At 36.6% G+C, this 22672-nt stretch overlaps 1 protein-coding gene across 3 annotated transcripts in view; it reads right to left on the bottom strand.

The window, feature by feature from the left end:
- Positions 1–20288, bottom strand: part of LOC119796473 (disabled homolog 2-interacting protein-like) — a 212698-nt gene extending 192410 nt beyond the window's left edge. For 2 of the 3 annotated variants that reach the window (XM_038305045.1, XM_038305044.1), the window contains exons 1-2: positions 20016–20288; positions 5294–5418 (exon numbers count right to left, since the gene is read on the bottom strand). In XM_038305045.1, coding sequence (XP_038160973.1) covers positions 5294–5418; positions 20016–20052 — 162 coding nt within the window. In that variant the 5' untranslated portion in view covers positions 20053–20288. The remainder of the gene's footprint in view (positions 1–5293; positions 5419–20015) is intronic. The other variant, XM_038305043.1, reaches the window with a different exon arrangement.
- Between the last annotated feature and the right edge of the window lie 2384 nt (positions 20289–22672).

Below are 22672 nucleotides of genomic sequence, written 5' to 3'. Positions count from 1 at the left end.
ACATTCAGAGAAACTGAGAATGTTAATTTTCAGGTCTTCTTTCAGATTCCTAACTAAAGGTCAGCATATACTCTGACTGGGTCACTCAAACATACCTAGATCTAGCTAAATAGCTATAATAGAATGCCATTGTACTTGTTAATCTAGGGTCCTTGTCTCAAAACTTTTGCTGTCATGTGCTCTGACCAGCTTATCATAACTTGGGTGCCTTTTTTGTGTAATGCTTTCCTTGCTCAGCATATCGGTCCAGTTAGCGAGGCCATTTCTTTGTTCACAGGTCTGTCTTACCTTTGATATTTTCAGATGAATGATTGAACCTGTTTTCAAAACCTAATTTATTGTTTCATAACCTAATTTTGATTTAGCTCCCCCACAATATTCTCCCTGTAGCTGCTGTCTTCCTTGGTCATCATGTTTGTTTTCTGGTGTTCTCTAACAAGCTTCTTATGCTCTCTTAGAATAATTAGACTTAATTTAATTACAGATGGGTGAACTTTATTTATTTAGTGACCTATGTGCGTAGGTTTTACTGGAGTTTAGTGACAGAGGCATTTAAGTAAAGGGACTGAATACAAATAGACAATATTTTTAGAATAAATGTTTAGTTGTTTTACTTTTAAAAAAATTCTTTGTAAAGAATAATATGTGATCAAAGTGGGATCCCTGCTTTTTGGAGAGTCAATTATTTGACACTCCCAAAAGCAAATAATTGACACTTGTACAATCAAGAGTCAATTATAAATGGTAAATTCACATCATAGCAGCACGCATATAGCCAATTTTCAAAGAAAGACAAATTACACAAGCAGAACAGATTTCTATTATACATTCTACATTATTTTACACATATATATATATTTTTTCTTAAAATGCATCCAAACTTTTTTATATATATATATATATATATAAAAAAAAGTTTGGATGCATTTTAAGAAAAGTTTAACTTTTTGTAAGTATCTCACAGAAAAGTTTGTGGTTATAATGGGAACAGGGTGAAAAAGATCAAAGTGGAAATACTCCTGACAAAAGCCTCTAAGGACTATAAAGCGCAGTGAGCCTCCCGGTTAAATCAGCACTACTTTAAGCAGATTTTAGAATTTATTTGGCTTTTTTTATTATAATTAGGGGTTTCATATTCAATTATTCATTGTATAATACATTATTCATTCTTCATACTTGGTGACAGAGTAATAATTGGTCTAAAAGTCTAAGTGAACCCTACATTCCCAGGCTTGAAGTAATAAAAGGGTGGGGAAAACATATATCTGACTATGTAACGTGAAATTAATGATTTGAGATCATTTGGTTCTGATTCATAACTAAGACAGTAGAATGATAAATATGTCCCTGAGATTAATTAAGAAAAACTGCGTCAAAAATGAACAGGTGAAAACAAATGTTAGGAATAGAAGACTAGACATCAGTATAATGCACTGCACTGTTATCATTACTGTAAGGGTGTGCAGCCAAAACCAGGTGAGATGTATGTCATGCTGGTTAATGTTTTACGTTAATATCCTAGTTTATTATTAGAATAAACAAGAGAGACAGGAAGAATGTGTTGGGTTTCCATGCATAAATGCATTATATATTAATACAATTCAAATATTATGCAGTGTGTTTACTGTTATCTTTGCAGTTTTTATGCAGAGTAACAATCCTTGATTTAGCAGTAGCTCCTGTAACCAAATATGATCCCTCATTGCTGTTTAAATTTTTGCAGAGAAGCACATGAAGAACAAGCTCACACTAGATGGATAATTAGCCCACAGACATGGTGCTGCAGATGAGAAATAACTACTGTTAAGAGTCAATGTTAGATTTAGAAAAGTTATATTAATTAAGGCAGAGTGCTAATACTCCTTTAATTGCCACAGTGTTGCTGTTCCTGTTTTTGTACCATCAGGTGTACTTCTAAACAGAAAACACACTTAGCCTTTTATGTAGGGTAGGACAGCATAAGTAGTAATCTCTTTTTACCCAGCTGACAGGCAGTGTGCAGCAGGAGCAGGTGGTGGGACAGGGCAGAGCTTCACTACTCTGTGCTTTATATGGCCACAGAAAGCTCTGATTCCTCCAGTATATTGTCTCATATCTCCTTTATAAGACATTAGAGATTAACAACCTGTGAGCTTTTTAAAAAGCTCACTAGATGTCCTGTCTACTACCGTATTTTCTGGACTATAAGCCACTACTTTTTTCCCACACTTGGAAACATGCGGCTTATGGTGCGGCTTTTCTGCAGATCTTACCCACCACCAGAGGGGGAAGTCAAAGTTGGAAATCAAAGAATAAGGGGCTTATTATTTAATTTAGCACAAGAACATGCTAGCAACTAGCAGCAGGCAAGAGGGAGAACAAACGTCCACAGTTCACACATTTGAAATTTATTTGCCGCATTGAAGCTGCTGAAACAATGAAGGGATTGGGCTCAACTCCTGCAGAGCTGAAATAAAGAGCCGTCAAAGCCCCGTCTTTCAGTAAAAGCTCTTACTGCTGCGAACCAACAAGCTAACGGGAGATAGCATTCTACGTGGCTACTTTGGGATCTACAGGTGCTGGTCATAAAATTAGAATATCATGAAAAAGTAGATTGATTTCAGTAATTCCATTTAAAAAGTGAAACTTGTATATTATATTCATACATTACATACAAACTCATATATTTCAGATGTTTATTTTGTTTAATTTTGATGATTACAAATGACAACAAATGAAAATCTCAAATTCATCATATCAGAAAATTAGAATATTGTGAAAAGGTTCAAAATTGATGGCCCCTGGTGCCACACTCTAATCAGCTAATTAACTCAAACCACCTGCAAAAGCCTTTAAATGGTCTTTCAGTCTAGTTCTATAGGCTACACAATCATGGGGAAGACTGCTGACTTGACAGTTGTCCAAAAGACGACCATTGACGCCTTGCACAAGGAGGGCAAGACACAAAAGGTCATCGCTATAGAGGCTGGCTGTTCACAGAGCTCAGTGTCCAAGCACATTAATAGAGAGGCGAAGGGAAGGAAAAGATGTGGTTGAAAAAAGTGTACAAGCAAGAGAGATAACCGCACCCTGGAGAGGATTGTGAAACAAAACCCATTCAAAAATGTGGGGGAGATTCACAAAGAGTGGACTGCAGCTGGAGTGAGTGCTTCAAGAACCACCACACACAGACGTAAGAAAGACATGGGTTTCTGCTGTCGCATTCCTTGTGTCAAGCCACTCTTGAACCACAGACAGCGTCAGAAGCGTCTAAAGAGAAACAGGACTGGACTGCTGGTGAGTGGTCCAAAGTCATGTTCTCTGATGAAAGTAAATTTTGCATTTCCTTTGGAAATCAAGGTCCCAGAGTCTGGAGGAAAAGAAGAGAGGCACTTCATCCACGTTGCTTGAAGTCCAGTGTAAAGTTTCCACAGTCAGTGATGGTTTGGGGTGCCATGTCATCTGCTGGTGTTGGTCCATTGTGTTTTCTGAGATCCAGGGTCAACGCAGCCACATACCAGGAAGTTTTAGAGCACTTCATGCTTCCTGCAGCTGACCAACTTTTTGGAGATGCAGATTTCATTTTCCAACAGGACTTGGCACCTGCACACAGTGCCAAAGCTACCAGTACCTGGTTGAAGGACCATGGTATCCCTGTTCTTAATTGGCCAGCAAACTCTCCTGACCTTAACCCCATAGAAAATCTATGGGGTATTGTGAAGAAGAAGATGCAATACACCAGACCCAACAATTCAGAAGAGCTAAAAGCCACTATTAGAGCAACCTGGGCTATCATAACACCTGAGCAGTGCCACAGACTGATCGACTCCATGCCACGCCGCATTGCTGCAGTAATACAGGCCAAAGGAGGCCCAACTAAATACTGAGTGCTGTACATGCTCATACTTTTCATGTTCATACTTTTCAGTTGGCCAACATTTCTATAAATCTTTTGTTTTTATTGGTCTTCAGTAATATTCTAATTTTCTGATATGATGAATTTGAGATTTTCATTTGTTGTCATTTGTAATCATCAAAATTAAACAAAATAAACATCTGAAATATATGAGTTTGTATGTAATGTATGAATATAATATACAAGTTTCACTTTTTAAATGGAATTACTGAAATCAATCTACTTTTTCATGATATTGTAATTTTATGACCAGCACCTGTAGAGCTCCCCCTACAGGTTTGGTGGGAGACAGTTCAGTAGATATCAGCTGCTTATAGCCAGGTGTGGCTTATTCAATTCAATTCAGTTTATTTGTATAGCACCAATTAACAACACATGTCATCTCAAGGCACTTTATACTTCACCAGATCATATAGTCAAATCGATTCAAAGTTTTCTATCTAAGGAAAACCAGTTGATTGCATTGACTCGGATGCAATCCCTCACACTAAGCATGCTTGTAGCAACAGTTGAGAGGAAAAACTCTCTTTAAACAGGAAGAATCCTCCAGCAGAACCAGGCTCAGTGTGAGCGGCAATCTGCTGAGGCCGACTGGGGTTCACAGTGACAATCAGAGAAACAGGACACTGGAAAAACAGGCCAATCTCCAACATCTATAAACAAGGGTGTTGATGGCAGCAGCACAGTTGATATATGCACATTTCCAGTTTTCTCCAAAAATTAAGTGGGTGTGGCTTATAGTTAGGTGCGCTCCATAGCGTGGAAAATACGGTACCAAAAACAGAGCAATTACAAATGATTGAAGCATGTTACTAAAAGGCAGCTGACATAAAGTACACAAATTTGACATATAGCTATTGAGCATCGGAGATGATTTCATTCTCCTATTACTTTAACTTAAAGAAGAAATATATTATGTCCACTATGATTAGGATTTTAGCCATCTTGTTTGGTTCTCTGTTAACAAAACAGAAAGAACTTAGAGATTCACACCATCCAAAGGCTTTTGAGGAAACAGCTTTTTTTTAAAAGGATCTCTCTGACAGGCAAAATGATATATCTATGAAAAATTAAACAGTATTGGATGATAGCAAATCTGTTGTGAGAAGTCATTAATTTTGGTTAGTACACTTGACCTAATTAATTCCTATCACGTATTGCCTTTAATCATTTCGGCGCTTCAGATTTTACCATAAATAATGAGATTTTTGATGAATACTTACTTTCTTTGCCTGTATCCTGACTGTATTTAATTCAAACTCAAAAGTGAAAAGGAAGTAATAATGTGGAGGAGTATGTCAAATTCATATAAAAAAAATCCGCACTTCTGACAAAAATGAGACACAATAGTGATACAAAGGGACACAACAGATGAGAGACTGTGCTGTCTGCTCTCACCGCCTCCTCTCCATCGAGAAGCAGCATCTGACGGTCAGCAACCACAGAGCACTTTGGGTTCCACGCAGTTCTCTCTTCATATGAATGTCCGCGTGACATCCGCTGTTGTGGCGGACGCCGTAGATCTAAAGTAAAAGAAGAAAAGAAAAGAATTCACAAAGAAGAAGGACAGTGTATGTTAAGCGAAAGAAGAAAGCAGAAAAACTTATTTTAGCCAAGATTTCTGCATCATCCAATTAAGAATTTACCAACAGGAATTAATTATTCTGAAAGGATTATGTTTAGTTGTTCATTTTTCTCTTGACAAGACACCAGAACCTCAGCTCTTATGGTCCTTGATTGAAAATACATATTTTTATCGTTAATAATGTGCTAAGTTATATGGAGCACTGGAGGTTGGAGACCTGGCTCCTCTGAGAGAATGTGATAAGTAGTTACAGTTTGAATAAACCTTTAACATCACTTGTGTTTTATTGAAATATTTAGTCACTGATCACCTTTATTATATTGCTTTTCTAATTCTGTATTTTAAAACTCTGCTTACAACCTTTTTAGCACAAATACAAACTCCAGTCCTTTCTTTTCAAGTCTTAAAGTTTTGATCAGGACTAACATGATAAAGTTTGTTATTATAATACCAAAAATCAATGTCATTATTATATCTGAATCAAAGGATACACTAAAATATAAAATATTTTAGCATAGCCTTTGGGATGCAATAAATCTTTTAAAACCATTTTCCTTCAGACGATCTAAAATAGGAGTGTCTTTATAAACATGAACAGTCCTTTAATTATTATAATTATCATCATTTTATCATTGCATTCTAATCAGATCTTTTGGTAAGGTCTTTTTAAGTTGTCTTTTCTTTGTGCTTAAGCCATTCAGAGGTGGTCTTACTCATGACTACTTAAACTTGAGGTCGTATGGATGAATTTTGTTATCTTTTTTTTTTTTTTTGCAGTGACAAGAATCAATTCAGGCAAAAGAAGGAATATATCCACCAACTATCATCCTACAGCCTGCATATTTGCCTGTTTTCTAAGATGCTGTGTCTCTTTTGCATCATATTTTCTCCAGCATCTAAAGAAGAACTTTAAGGTAAGGCAAAAAAAAAAAAAAAAACTTAAGCTAATCTTTGAAAATATCCTTCACCAAACATAAAATAAACATTCACTTTTTCTTGGAAAATGCTACTTTTAAAAAGATAAAATGTTTTCTTATTATGTTATAATAGTGATCCATAGAAAACATATGTAGATATAGAAAAACATAAATAAGTAATGTAAAACCATGTTATAATGCAATGTATTCACATGAAAGCTGCTCATTCAATTCTCTTCAGCTTTTCTTTTCAGCAGTGCAGTTCCGTATTTTTCTTCCCTCTGGCTACATTCATCCACGAGCTGCTTACTGTACAGTATAATTTCTTTTCTATGTTATTCTCAAACCTTCTCACATTTTCCAGATATAAAGAGGGAAAACGATGAATGTGCATGGATTCAAGATGATGAAATTGTGTATCATAAGATGGCGAAACTTTCTGCCGTTACTCTTGCAAAGACAGATTCATATCATATCATTATAGAGATAAAAATTGATCTGTCCAAATTATTATATGTAACTAGATACAAATACATCTAAAACAACAAGACCAATTAAACCTGTGGAAATATCTTTTTTATTTAGCTTAACTTTTTCTTACTATTATTGTGGAAAAAAGGTTAAAACTTTTCAATGCTTGTCCTATGAGACCAAATGCTTTGGAAGTACCTAGACTAATGAAACACAGCTTTTGCTACAACTGTTATTGTCAACTACATGTCAGCTTGAAGAAATAATGACGCCACATATTTTCCTTGCAGATTATATTTTAAATTCAGAACAACTCCCAGCTAAAACTAAAGTATTGGAAAATATCTCTTTATTTATCTCTATATTGCCTAATGTCATATATTAACAGATATAGTTTGCAAACTAAGAGCAGCAAGGCTGACCTGCCGAACTCCAGACTCTGTCTAAGCAAACAACCCAACTAATCAATCAGCTGATATCAGCTTTTTATATATATTACTGTTTGGAGAGCAGAACCGGTCTAGAGTAAAATATCCTGCAATGAAGCACTTGAAAACTACCACAATATTCAAAGATGCTTACATGTTGTTGTTGTTTTTTTTATTGTTTTTATATCTGAGTCAACAGAAACAGAAAGAATAATCTTTGCCCATTTTAAATGAAGCCATTGGATTTGTGTTTTTTGTGTGCTAAGTTTCCATTGGGTCCCTGATAATTGCCCTTAAAGGACCTTGGCCAGGCAAAACACATTTTTGAGCTTTTAACTGAATCTAATATATTTTTTCGCATTGGCCACTCTGCCCTTTCCTCATCAGCGAGATGCTGTGTGGCATGGTCCCATCACCTTTGCTCAAAGTTAAGACTAAGTGTCCTTTTTTAGTAGCTAATCTGCACAGTCACAGCAACTGCCCCTTGCCCAGCTAATGTCTAAGTAGGAAAAAAGTGAAAGGTCTATTGTTTTGTCCTGGTTCCATAAAGAAGAGCTTATATATGAACATAATGGAATGCAGTATTTCATGAAGTTAGCCCTTCCTGGTAAGATCTGGCATCTTTACAGATGTGTATTTTCCAATCCAAGCAACTTCTTGTGTACCCAATTAGCTTTAAAGAATATAAAGATGACAACATAATTAAGCAGGAAAGCTGGACTGCAAAGAATGCAATCCACACACATAATGCTCATTATACCATATACACTGAGAACATTCATGGTCTCTTAGGGTCAAGCAACACCTCTGTTTGGTATTTATTCATAATGATTCTTATTGTTATGAAGTTAACATTCCATTTCATTAAAGGGAAACCAGTATACTTAACCCATTACATATGCTCTCAATAAACCAGTATGACCATAAACAGAATCTGCAACATTTGCTATTGATACCTGGGGCTACATATTCCCAAGGTGAAATGAATTATGATGAAGAAGATTAAAATATTGGAATTTTTCAGTGGTATTTCTTTATGAGCTTAGCTGTGCCTCTTTGTCTCTCTTTGTTCTACACGTAAGCTCCCGACAACTGTGTTTGTCTCTAAATTTGAGATTTAGAGCTAATTAAATTCACACATCAAGTATGAATCTGTAGCTTTGTTGCTTTTGGGAAGAAAAAGAAATTAGAAAGGCAGAGCTCTGTCAGTCAGTGGACTTCCATCATTGTTTGACTCGTGTTTATTTGTCTTCCCTCATAAACCAAGAATTTTAGTTTTAGCTGATACTGCATAATATAGTTTAGTCAACACTGGTATTATAATCCTGTCTCCACAGAATTTGAGTCCAAAAAAGATAAGCATGAAGTCTATTTTAAAAACATGAGTGTAAGCTGATCTGCGAGTGTCAGTGTAAAGAAACCTACCATGCGTGTGCTACGGCATTAATTTGACTTAACTTAGGTGATGTTGCCATGATGATGGGTTTAACACAGCAGTGATGAAGACCACATTTACAAAAAACACTATTTCTCAGATTTCTTAGGTCTTATATTAATTCTTAGGACTACATGTGTTTCACATATGTCTAGCTGTAAGAATTATGGGCAACTGTTTTATATGTTGCTTTCTCTGTGTCTGAGAAATACACTAAAGGTGTGTATGCTCTTTTCACTTTAATAGGTTGTCACTACACTGCTTTATTTTATCATATTGTAAAATATTTTCATCTATGTCGGGCTTTCATAACAGTTTTAATAAAAACAAAGCTATTAGAGAACGAAGTAAAGATGTAAATAAGGCAGGTTCTTTAGAGTCCTAAAGGGCCAAGGTCAGGGGTCGGCAACCCAAAGTGCTCAAAGCACCATATTGGACCAAAAAAACAAAAAAAAATTATTCAGTCTGGAGCCGCAAAAAATGTAAAAGTCTTATATAAGCCTCGTATGGCAACACAGGCTCTAAGTGTATTATCCCACTATAGAAAGGGACTATGTGGGCTTAAATATATAATAAGAATTCATGATCAAATTTTTATCCTGGAAATGTCACATAGTCGCATGAGGTGTGGGAGGATCAGTAAACGCTCTCACCGCGCGCTGCTTCACCACAGTTAACCACACGGTTTTAGTTTTGTTACATTGATGAAATTATAGAAACACAATAAACAAATGTTTCTATGGTGGACGTGTTTCTGTTGGGAGGAGGTGATTGAGTCATAAGGAACCAAGCAGAACCTGACATCCATCAGAGAAGAGCTCTCTAACCCTGAAATCCCACATCCTCCATCACCAGCATTCCTTGGTGTGATTTATATTTTTAGGATTTGGGGAAAAAATGGAAGAAAGTTCACATCACAGCATCAGAGCGCTACCTGTTTGATCTGTGGATGCTTTTCCATCCTTGCAACAAAACTAGCAGCAGTAGTGGAGTTTGAAGATGAAATTCACTCCTTAAATCTATCTTTGTGCTCCTCTAATTTATCGAGAAGTTCTGCAATCGCACTTTTCTCTCACTCCCAGCTTGGTGTTCCGCTACATATTTAGCTTGCCTTCCCTGGAAATGCTTTTCCAATTTTAATTTTTTTATTTTTTGACAACTTTTCATTACAAAGCAAAAATGCAGGTAATCCTTCCTCACTGATAATGAAAGCAAATGATTTGTTCCATTCTTCAAATCCTCTTTTCTCATCAGCTATCTTCCTTTTTTCCCTTTGGAACACATGGCCTGAGACACACCTGCAGCTTTGTTTGCCTGGGACCGCGCTGCAGTGGTTTTCAAGTTATGACCACTGATCTCTATGGCTATGACACAAATTATTTCTTAAATGTATTTATTATACAAATGTTTACAGCATCGGAAAACATAATACATTTTTCTTTGACCTCCTGCACACCATATTAGAACATACATTTTTGAAAAAGCTCCAGCGGGCTGCAAGGGGGACGCTAAAGAGTCGGAGTCACGGGTTGCCAACCCCTTTGCAACATATGTCCAACTTTAACCAGACCCAGAGCAAGGTTTCAAAGTTGTAGAAGACCTCATCTCAAAAGAAACATACCCATTGGTTTTACAGTTACATAACTGATGTCTATAAAAAGCCCATATTAAAAAAGTCCTGTAAAGACTGGTGTTGGTCCTACAAAAAATCACCAACAGGTCAGAATTCGGTAAATGTATAGCTGTGGAGTTGGAGTTGAACACACTATTATACACCTGCTCCCTCAAACACACATCTGTCATCTACACAGAGGAGAAAACACAGTGAAGACCATATTATTTGACTTCCTCTATCCAGTTGATAACATTCACTCTGGTTTCCTACGACAGATGTATTAGAAGACACAGCTGGAGGTCTCAACCATCACCTGAATACAAAATAGTACCTGACAAATAACCAGAGGAACAGGCCAAGAAAGATCAGATTTTCAGTAGCACAGGATAACTACAGGGGATTTTACTCTCACCATTCTCACTCGTAACACCTCAGCCGCTCAGTACAAGACAGATATGTGCGGATGACTCAGCAGTTATCAGGTGTATCAGAGATTGTTAAGAAGCTGAGTACACAAAGCTGGTGTACTGCTTTGCAATGGTTCCAAAATAACAAAGGAGGCAGTTATATGCTGGTTTTAATGTACCTGTTTGGGTTCACTGTCTGTATCTGGCTGCGGTGCTGCTGGCGGTCTGCAGTTTGGGTCTTAGCATGCTATTTCAGGTGTTTTCTCTTCCAGTGATTGAACTTGTTTGTTGTGTTGCTGTTTCACACATGAAACGTGTCTGAGAAAACTTTGCAAATTACTTTTGTTTGCACCTTGTCATTTGGGGAGAAGCCAAACCAGTTCCATGTAATGAGTGTTCTTTTTTTTTTTTTTTTTTTTTTTTTTAGCCATGGCTCTCCATGCAGCTACTGCTATATACATAAACAAGGTGGCAGGTAAGACAGTGTGTAACTACTGATTATTTGTGATGATTGGTTGGTCAGGATTACCAGGTGAAACATGAAGAGGGTTGGTCGATCAGCTTAGATCTGCAGTTTCTAGAATGTGACCACAATGATCTATACATCTCCTCACTGGCAGACCGTTGTGTGTCTTGTGGTAATCCTACACGATCTAATGGATGGATGGATGGATGGATGGATGGATGGATGGATGGATGGATGGATGGATGGATGGATGGATGGATGGATGGACGGATGGATGGATGGATGGATGGATGGATGGATGAATGGATGGATGGATGGACATTGTTAAACTGTACATATGAACATATATTTTTCTTGACCTCTGATTATTTCCTGTGAGAAAGACAGATATTTTCAGCCAGGAAAGGACACAAGTACAGGAAGAGAGAACATCTTTAGGAAAAGAAGTAAAAAAAATTTATAGAAATTTGAATTGTACACACCTTAATCAGAGTTTGAAAGTTGAGGTCACAAACAGCATCATAGTATTGTGATTACTATTACTACTTCTGACCCAAGTGACACAAGTGGGAGAAGTGAGAGGAAACAAATAATTTCCCTTTAGATCACCATATAAATAAGATGAAAAGATGCACAGAATGTACATCCATATCGCGGTTTGAATCCATGTGCAAACCCAAAACATTCCTACCTGCTCTTCTACCATTGTGTAAAAGCATCTCGCAAACACACTGTGGACTTCCTTCTCCTGAAGCATTCCTCTTTAACCCATAAACCTAAGATAGCTTGCTTCCTTGTGAATTTTAACCCACTTTCAAAGTATACAGTGAGAGCAGAACTACAATAAATGGCTGACACCAAAGCTCAGTTGATACATGAACTATAGAAGCTTGCATGTACAGAGGAAACGAGGACGACGTCACAAAGATTGGCATTTAGGACAACCAACAGATAAGATGATCTGCCTGGAACCCAAAGCCAAGAGAGGATTGTATATTATAAATTTATATTTATAAAAAAAAAAAAAAACTGTAACATGTTTTCACATTTAAAACATTTAGAGTACTGGTGGGACTCGATTATAAATTTAAATCAAGTTAATTACACAGTTTGTAATTCATTAATAGCAATTAATCACATTTTAAGCTAAAACCAGATATCAAAAGGATTAACCACCCTTTTGAGAGAAAAATCTTAATTCTCCTCAGTTAGTTAAAAAAACAGTTGCAATGGCACAACACATATATTTATTGTTTTTAATTAAACTATTTTGGTTATTAAAAGGGAGGAGATAATTGTGTACATGTCTATGCAGACTTGTTATCCAAGTCTGCATAGAATCCTATGTTTGTCTGCCTTATTATTTCATTTTAAGTCTGTTTGAATGTTTAATCCACAAGTAGTAGGCCAGTTTAAGGAGCCTTTTTACCAAAACCATTTTTTTATTTTTTCATCCTTGTAAGTTAAACTTTTTATTTGTACGTGTGTCTGGTCGTCTAATGGTTGAAAAAGTAGTGGACTTGAAATTTCGCACAATGCACCTTGGAATTAATTAACAGAGCTCACTATAAAGTCCGATAAATGATCCCCGCTCTGGTGATTGAGGGTTTTAGGAGTAAGGAGGGACGTTCAGACCTTGCATCATTGGGTGACAAGCTTGCCGACAGAGAAGTCATTTTAGGTCAGACCAAGCTGCAGTCAAAGAGAATACACGTCGTCAACTGAACCACTGTTTAGATAGTTTGAAGTGTGATATTGGATATTCAAGCTCTGCAAAGTTAGTGGCACAGAGCTCCCGGGCGATCCGATTCAGAAGCTCAGACTTCGGCCAGCCGCTCTCTGTTGCTCCTTCTTCTCCACCGTAGTGATTCACTTAGGGGCCGTCATTAAATTTCTGAACCAAACACTATTGAGAAACAATACATTCCTTGTCTTGTGGCCATAACTGAAGCAAATCAGGCAACTAGATTACATAAATGTGGCAAGCACATTTTAATTCAGTTTTAATGCATTTTCCTATTATCTAAGTTTTTATTTAATTCAGAATTATTGTTTTTCTTCAATAGATTTCAGACTACACTGACTACAAATCGGTCTATAATGATTCTACTGGATGCCAAAGATTTAAATATATATATATATATATATATATTTTATTTTTTTTTTATTTAGATTTAAGTTTCTTCATATGTTTTTGGGCTTGTTTTTTTAAGTTTTAAAGTCAACATTTAGCTTCTATACCTACCAAGTCAAAAGGTAACTGAAAATATAAAAAGTCTTAAAAAGAAATACGCCTTGTTCATCAAAGGGCTCTAAAACCATCATCATCAGTGTTTGTCAAAGATAACGCTTGCACTCAACAGCCAGATGTTCCAACCTTGACTCAGATGAAGAGTGGATACTCTTTATCTGCATTCACCAACAGCTTTGCTATTATTCAACTCTGCAAACTTTACCTTATGACTGAGAAAATAAATTACTGGGTATAATTAGCATTTTATCCCTCTATCATTAACTGTGACAGCAACACAATGATAAGACTCAGTTTAGGGCTGGTTTAGAGCACATACAGTGTATCTGGTATTGACTTTTTATGAAAAAAGAAAAAACAGACTTAAATCAATACTCTAAGTTTGGTGGAGATACTTGTCTAACATATTATTTGGACATTTATTTTTGAATGCCCACTGTGGTGAGTCAATAATAGTTGGAGCTCTTAAGGATAAAAAAGTTAGGTTTAGGCTTTAAAATATATATTCCTGGTCTTGTTTTCAAAGTATTTCAAAATTCTGAGAAAATCTGAAGGTTAATATTAACTTCCCATCACAAGAAGTATGCGTACCTACGGTGTGACTCCTACAGAGTATGGATTTTAGCCTCCTCGTTCACCTGAACCAGAAACATCAAGGGAGCATTGAAACATTATTTTAGGTAAATAAAATGTTGGGGAGGATTTTCTCATTCCTTCCGATTTTATGTATCCAGTGAAATCACAAACATAGTTGACTTTAAGGGATGTTGAGCTTTCATTAGGATTTTTTTTTTTTTAAGAAACAAGTTATAATTACCATTTACTTCAGAAAAGTAAACAAGTTAGTAATTAAGTTACCACTAATTCAAAGTTAGTAGGAAAAGTAATTAAGTATATATTTTTCAAAATCTAAAATCTCAATGAATAAGAATATCATTTTCTAAACTTTCAATACAATTGGAAGTTTAGATAGTTATTTGCCCTTGTATAAGGGTAATTTTGCATGATTTTCTAGAATGTGTTTACTGGTATTAATACTAAATTAAAGAAACCTGCAGAAAACGCACCAGATAGATGTAGTTTTTAAATATTCTTATTGGATTGAATATGACACCAGTTTTCATAAAAAAACTACACTAAGTATTTGTATTAAAGTTAATTTTCCTAAAGTCAGCTGTTATGTTAATAATCTGGTCGTTCTGCCAGTGTATGTGAAACATTAGAAATATATAACAGAAGTGTATTTCACTCCAATTACATTAATATAAACTGCATACATGGTTGATATTTACCTTATAAGTCTCATTGCCAGATTCTTCAATTTTAGCAACATTGTGCTCACGCTCTATGTCCTACACTTAATGTTTCTTTCTTTTAATTCATTCTTTTTCAGAACATTTTCTCTGATTTGCATGTCTTTTCAGAGAGAGTATTATTCTCATCTTCATTCAATAAGCAACAAAATTAGAAAGTGTATATTTAACAACCTCCATCCCCATCCACACAATTTCTGGATACCGTTTATTAGTATAACCACCAGTATGGAACTGGTTACCAAAGCTAATTCATATCTGTTTTAATGCATTCACAATCAGGTTGTCTTTGGAATTAGGCATCCTATTTATATGCTCAGTTCAGACAGTACTATCTGGAAGGATGCAATTTTAGAAGGATCCTTGATCACTTATCAAAAGTAGTCTAAAGACTGCGCTTCAAATTTATCACAGTACATGGTCAGATCAATACTTGTATTTCCTTGTTTTCAGCAAATTTCAGGCTGTACTGGTAATTGGTAAATGCAGATTGGCTTTTTAATTAAGGGTTTTAAGAAGGAGAAGGGAGATTTCTGCAACATTTTTAGCACAGGGAGGCTGTGAGCAAATGCTGATCATGAAGAGGAATATTTACGCCTGTCTGTATAACTTCATTGACTCTCACCTTATTTAACCCATATATCATTGTTATCACATCATGCGTGTAAACACATAAACAATACATCAATATAAATAACCCGCACTTTCCACACTCTGTCACATTGAGCTGTGCTTTTGTTGCAGTCTGTTGCGCTCATATGAAAAGGTGATGGGAATCAACCTAAATACATATGCAGGTAATGATTTCCCTCAAGGGCTGAAAACATGGCGATGTGTAGCAGGCAGTGTGTCGAAAACACACTGATGTGACAGTCTGTGGTGAAAAATACTGGCAGCTACATCATTAAATCTGTTCCAGGGATCCTTCAGTTTTGGGACGAATGATGGTCTGGGTGGCAAAGAATCTAAAGACAAACTTTACATTTGTTTTTCTCGGTGAGACAGAAATCTGTTTTTTTCTTTTAGTCCACCTAAGTTCCGCAGTAAAGTTAATAATACGTTAGTTCAGATAAAGGTTATATGCATTTTTGTTACACACTTTTTATCTTTTTTTCAATTTATTTCATATGCAATTTACCAGCACACAGTCAAAACTATGTACTAAGTATAGAATATATTTTCAATAAAACAATTTTTGTTTGGCACCTTTCTAACCACCTTTGTTGTGACACTCCTGGATAAAATCTATTCTGAACTTTCTCTTTTCAGGCTAATGCTACGTTACGCCCGTACGTACGCTGCTGAATCAGCAGAAGCAGCTAGTTTACATGCAAAGTCTATGGTTGACAAGCATCAAGGCGACACCCAAGTTGAAGCTGCTTAACTTTTGCCGTCGACGCACTACATCTACCAATCAGAAAAGCTGATCTGGGAGCTGGCAGGGAGCCATACCTAACTTCACTGAAACAGTTTATTAAAGCCTAAATTAAATTAAAATGTTTTAACCTGCCAGCAAAATATGTTTGCTTTTAATATTCCGGTGTCTGCAGTTTGAAATACGTATGTGAAAAATTCCTTTCAGCCACAGCAAACAGTAGCGGAAAAACCCCCAAGAGGTGATAAGGCCAGAGACTGCCACTGAAAGGGACTCCCAGTGACAGAGTAACGCCGGTGAACAGGGGGTATGCGCTGGTCCGACAGCAAAATAATAATTGAAAAGGCAGGGTCGTAATCTTGATGAAATGACAGCACAGATTAAGTTTTCAGGTGGACTTTGCCACTTAACATATATTAAGAGTACTTGTACCCACATAGAAAATATAGCAAAGCCGCTCTTTGCCATTGAACACAGGAGCAGCAGAAGCATAGACACACTGGAAGCACCTCAGGAGTGTCAAAGATGCACTTGAGACGTGTAGGACCTTAATGGATACAAGCATCAAAAATGAAGCAGCAGAAGCTGTTTTACTGCTTCCAGCACATGCGTAGCATTATAGTCAACAAAGTCCAACTGTGTAAAATAAATGTCATGATCTTGGCACTAATGAATGGTCCAGTTACTAATTTCATTCACCTGTTTATATCCTCCCAGTTCTCATTACCGTTCATTTAATCCACTTGCTGCAGCCTCTATTTAATCAGCCTTCAGTCCAGTCATCAGTGCCAGATTTTTCGAGCCTACCTCTGAGCCTGCCTGTCCACATTCTGATCTGTTTGCCTGACCTATGTTAACCAAACCTGGAACTGTTTCGCAGCTCTGTTCTGGATTTCCCTTCAGTACCTCTTCAGACCTCTGATCTCCTGGCTCTGATATATGAGCTTGTCTTTGACATCGGTTTTGGCTTAACCTTCCGGATTATCCTGCAGATATTCTTGCCTTAAGCTGGGCATACACTGTGCGATTTGTTGCCCTTTTCGGGCCGACTTTCCAGTCGGGCAATAATTTTTCAGTCAGCCCAACATTCAGCCTGATCGTGCCTTGTGCATCGTGTAGTTTATAGGGGGTAACGAGAGGCGATCAGCCTCTCACGACCACCTCCTGATCAGGAATCATGAGGTCGGGAGAAAATCAAACATTTTTGATTTTCAGTCGGACATCGTGGCAAATCCCTCAGTGGGTTTGCGCAAACAAAGACTCTTCTCCTTCTTCCTCTCAGATAAAAACACAGATGCATGGCAGGGGTGCGAGTGAAATGGTGTTCTTTCTGTAAAACTGACAGACTGTAGCAGCCACGTCTTTAACCAAATACGTCATCACCTTTTCTTTTTAGAGCTTTCACCACACAACATTGCATAAATTGCCAAGGCAGAGCGTTGCACTGTAGTGAGCTTCATATTCCTCTTTTACAGGTTTGGGTTCCGGATAGACAAGTCCAACATGGTTTTTAGACGTAGTGTGAGCAGGTAGATCGCATCAGAGCATCGGGCTGCACAGGAAATTGTGGAAATATACATCCTGAGCCATGAACTCAGACTGTACGACGAAACCCCAGTTTTGTCATACAGTTTTAGCTGTGCTGCGTGTAACGATTGAAAAAATCGCTCAGTGTATGCCTGGCCGCAGTTGACTGCAGGTCCATTTCTAACAAACGTTTTAAGAAATCTGTTGGTCCACCTCGAACCCTGGGTCCAATTGTTCTGAGCTTGACACTGTTTGGCCAAGGAATAGAACAGACAGGCCAAGGATCAAGTTGTAGAGCAGGGCAGAATTTTTCAACAAGCATACAAATTTCAATCTTCAGTTTTTGGAGCCATTGTCCACATTTGGATTGCTATCTTTTTCAGCACACCTGAATCAAATGAATAAATGTAAAGTCCATCATGTACTAAAGAAGTCAGTCAGCCTGTTTTCTAGGGCTCCAGCCCAAAAAGCAGCTAAAAACTGCACTAGTCCTGAGAAATATGAAATTCTAGTTAACTAATAAACACTGATAAACCTGATAAGATACAATCTAATCAGATGAAAACAAAACAAGACCTGCCCCCACTGATCCTCACGACCTTCCGCAGAAGCACCACAGAGAGCGTTCTGACCAGCTGTCTTACTGTGTGCTGTGGAGGCTGCTGCACCTCAGACTGGAAGAAAATGAGAAGAGTGGTGAGAAATACCAGAGGGGATATTCGGGCTCTCTCCATAAAACACATTTCGTCCCAGTGCTGCGTGTCCCGAGCCAGTAACATTACAATGACCCCTCACAGCTCAACCATGGACTGTTCTCTCTGCTGCCCTCTGGGAAGAGGCTTGCAGCATTCAATGCAGGTCCAGCAGATTCTGAAACACTTTCTTCCCCACCACCATCAGACTGCTGAACAGCAGACAAAATCTCATGTCACAGACAGCATCACACTGACAACACTTTATATTTGCACCATATATTATTTTATGCTCTGAACTTCCATATGAATGCTTTTTTTGCACCATGTTTTTTCTCCCACACTGTTTACATTTGATTACCGCTGCATTTTATGGAATGGAAACATTCATTTACTGTCTGAAAAGCTGTACTTAATGAAATTTTGTTCTGTAAACACTCTGTGTATACAAATGTCAATAAAAATGGTCTAAGTTTAAGTCTAAGTAAATCAATTAGACAAAGTAGAAGACTTTTGACTGAGACTTGAGATTTCCAATTCTAACTCTAGAGCCATACCTGCAATGAAATGGTTTAGATTAAAGTACAATCATGTGTAGAATTTGCCCAGTCTAAATCCAAATTGAAATATGATTCAGAATCTGAGGAAAGACTCTAAATGCATGTTTATCGATGCTCTCCATTCAATTTGAAGGGTTGAGCCTTTTTCAAAAAGTAAAAGAGGCATAAATGTTCCTCTTTTTTAAAAGAGGCATACCCCAAATTGCATTAGTAATTACAGAACTTTTGACAGTATTCATCTGTAAAAATTTTTAAGTATAATTTTTCTTACATTTTCACTCAAAATAATCACTTTGTCAATTAAGACAATTCTTTAAAATAAATGTTATTAGTATCAAAATTAATGTTAAAATCGAAAGGATAAAATGTATGTTGTCTCGCAAGTTGAAGCCTATTTGGCAATTAAGGGCTTTTGCAATTTTGGGTTTACTTCCCCTGGAACAAAAGCTAACCCACATCACACGGTATAATGTAGGTGAGAAATTCTACTAATTAACCTGCCTGTTTGTAAAATTTTCAGTCTTGTTTTTTTGTTGCAGTCTTCAGCTGATAGAGAAAAGCGACCAATATGCAACATCTCAGTCACTACCAATACCTTTTTTATGATCTCACCAATTATGGTGCTGTGAATTTACATCTCAGTGACAGTTCTATGATGGAGTCTTTCTAAACGAGGACACTCATAAATAAAGCTCTATGTTATAGGCAGTGAACTGCAGCATTCAGTCAGATCGAGTTTACAAAAAAAAAAAAACTGAGCCTTGTTCTTATATCTAGGTCACAAGAATCAACTACTCCCTCGTCCATATGTAGTTTCACAGCTGGGCTTTAGGAGTGAGCCAGTTGTAGTAACAGCAGCTACTCCACCTTCAGCACTGCCATATGGAAGGAGGCACAACAACAACAACAAGCATTATCACCTCCTGTAGAACAACAAATGTGTGAAGAATAGGAAAAAAGCATATACAGATAAAAATGAAAAGGATAGGAAAAGAACACTTAAAAATAATATAACAGGATGCTTAAATATAGAAAATTAGGTATATATTGAATATCTCAGATTAAGATATTTGCTTACCTGAAGGGGAATAGAAAAAGGTGGTTTCTTGCTGCATCTTGAATCTGTGCTCCAGAGAGTGAGAGAACCAGCAAGCCGTGCTCCTTATGTGTTCTGGTGACTGTGTCTGTAGCAGCTCAGAGGGAGAGACAGCAGCATGCACGTCAACACCAGGGCCAGGAGGACAAGACAAGAAGGGAAGCGATCCTCCTGATTAACTAGAAAAGTGTCTGTAGCCGCCTTACTCTCAGTTTCTCTCATTCTTGTTCTCGTTCCCTGTTTAGGGGGATGTGAAAGCCCTTGTAACTGCAGACAGATATTGTGTGATGTATACGCAGGCATGAGGATGGGAGGAGCGGAGAGAGCTAGAGGAGGTGCTGAAGGAAGGAAAGAAGCAATTACCTTTAGTGTAGGCATACTTACTCAGGCGTTGAGCCATCCCTCTTCCCTCCCCTCTCTCTAACCTTGCAGAGCTGAACACTGAACCAATTCAGAGCTTGAAAGCACTACATCATGTTAAGGTCTGTGCAAGACAGATCCAGTCTTCTGTGAATTTACAGAGCTGAATGGCACAATGTCAGCATGTCTACAAAAACACTTAGGAGAAACTCAGATTCAGTCAGCTGAGGCATCATAATTAAAGTTCACAGGTCTGTGGTGTGCATTATCTGACAATTCATATAAGGTACAGTTTTCCCACAACAGTAGAAAAGAAAAATGCATGTTATCCGGCACGCAGGATTAATTCAGTATTATCAGATGAAAAAAGAAGCACCAATGGATAAAAATCAGGAATTGGATAATTACTCTTTATTACTGAGAAAAATACAATGCTTAAAACATATTTATGTTTTTGCTTTTTTTCTTGCCACTCTTATATGGTTCAGATTCTCCAACAAAAAGGCATCCAAACAAACTGGGTGAAACAGTTAATCTAAATCGTATTAGAATGGTAGGATTATACCAAAAGGCTTCCCGCTATTTATCGATTATTATAAATGGCAAAAAGCCTTTTTACATGGAAAAAATTTACTTATTTTTCTTCTTGGGCTTCATATGAGAAAAAAAAAATGGTTTTAACTGCATTTCTGCAATCGACATTTTGCAAAAGTTAAAATTTTGGTAATGGATATATATATATATATATATATATATATATATATATATATATATATATATATATATATATATATATATATATATATATATATATATATATTATATAACAATCAGTTTTAAAGACTGTTATGTTTTTTTTTAAAGATATCGAGATTATCAACTTAGAAATCTAAACAAGTAAAGCAGCACAGTGCATAGTGGAACACACGAAAAGAAACAGCAGTCAATGGTGGCTCAGACAAAGACATATGGACATACGAGGAGTCTTGAAATCAGGTAAAATATCATTTAATAATACAGAAAACAATTGTTTGGTCAGACAGATGGAAAGTCAACTAGATAGATAGATAGATAGATAGATAGATAGATAGATAGATAGATAGATAGATAGATAGATAGATAGATAGATAGATAGATAGATAGATAGATAGATAGATAGATAGATAGATAGATAGATAGATAGATAGATAGATAGATAGATAGATAGATAGATAGATAGATAGATAGATAGATAGATAGATAGATAGATAGATAGATAGATAGATAGATAGATAGATAGATAGATAGATAGATAGATAGATAGATAGATAGATAGATAGATAGATAGATAGATAGATAGATAGATAGATAGATAGATAGATAGATAGATAGATAGATAGATAGATAGATAGATAGATAGATAGATAGATAGATAGATAGATAAAATATACAATTTAGGATTATATAATTTCGTCAAACCGAAATAAAAAAAATAAAATAACAGAATTATGGGCTCAGGTAGGTTCAATTGAGCATCTATTTGCCACAAATAGTAGGGGCATAAAATAGATATAAATCAAACACATCAATAAGTACTTAAGGAAAATAGGTAGAAATAGGTCCTAATTGGAAATGTTAGGCTAGCGTTATGATCTGTTGGAGGAAAGTACAGTTGTTATATGTAGTGGCAGGTGTAGGTCTAGAAATGACACTAGATTAAACACTGAAGACTCGGATCTGCTTTATCATCTAATAGGAAAGAACAACGCCTATGGCACCAATAAGTTAGCTCAGTGTTTTTCAACCCTGGTCCTCAAGGCACCCTGCCCTGCATGTTTTAGATGTTTCCCAGCTTCCACACACCTGTTATTAATTGATAGCAGATTATCCGGCTTTGCTGAACTGCAATCATCTGAATCAGATGTGCTGAACCTCAGAAACATCCAAAATATAAAACAGCAGTTATAGTCTTTGGAATAGGGTCTTTGAAAAAGAAGCTGATAAATCAGTCTCTTCATTGAGATCTCAGATATTAAAGTAAAAAGTCTTGGAGTTATTTTTGATCAGAACTTGTCATTTAAATTCCATATCAAAGATGTTTCTAGAATTCCCTTCTTTCATCTCCAGAATATTGCAAAAAAATAGAAATATTCTGTCCAGGGATGATGCTGAGAAGCTAGTCCATGCATTTATTACTTCAAGCCAGAGTTCTGATGAAAATTAAAAAGAGAGATCATATTTCTCCTATCCTAGCTTCTCTTCATTGGCATCCTGTTAAATCCGGAATGTAATTTGAAATC

Source organism: Cyprinodon tularosa, unplaced genomic scaffold (genome assembly GCF_016077235.1).
Source record: "Cyprinodon tularosa strain WSP-4 unplaced genomic scaffold, ASM1607723v1 ctg55, whole genome shotgun sequence".
NCBI classification, from domain to species: Eukaryota; Metazoa; Chordata; class Actinopteri; order Cyprinodontiformes; family Cyprinodontidae; genus Cyprinodon; species Cyprinodon tularosa.
The sequence above is the reverse complement of the archived record's forward strand: the minus strand, read 5'-3'. Positions and strand labels throughout refer to the sequence as shown.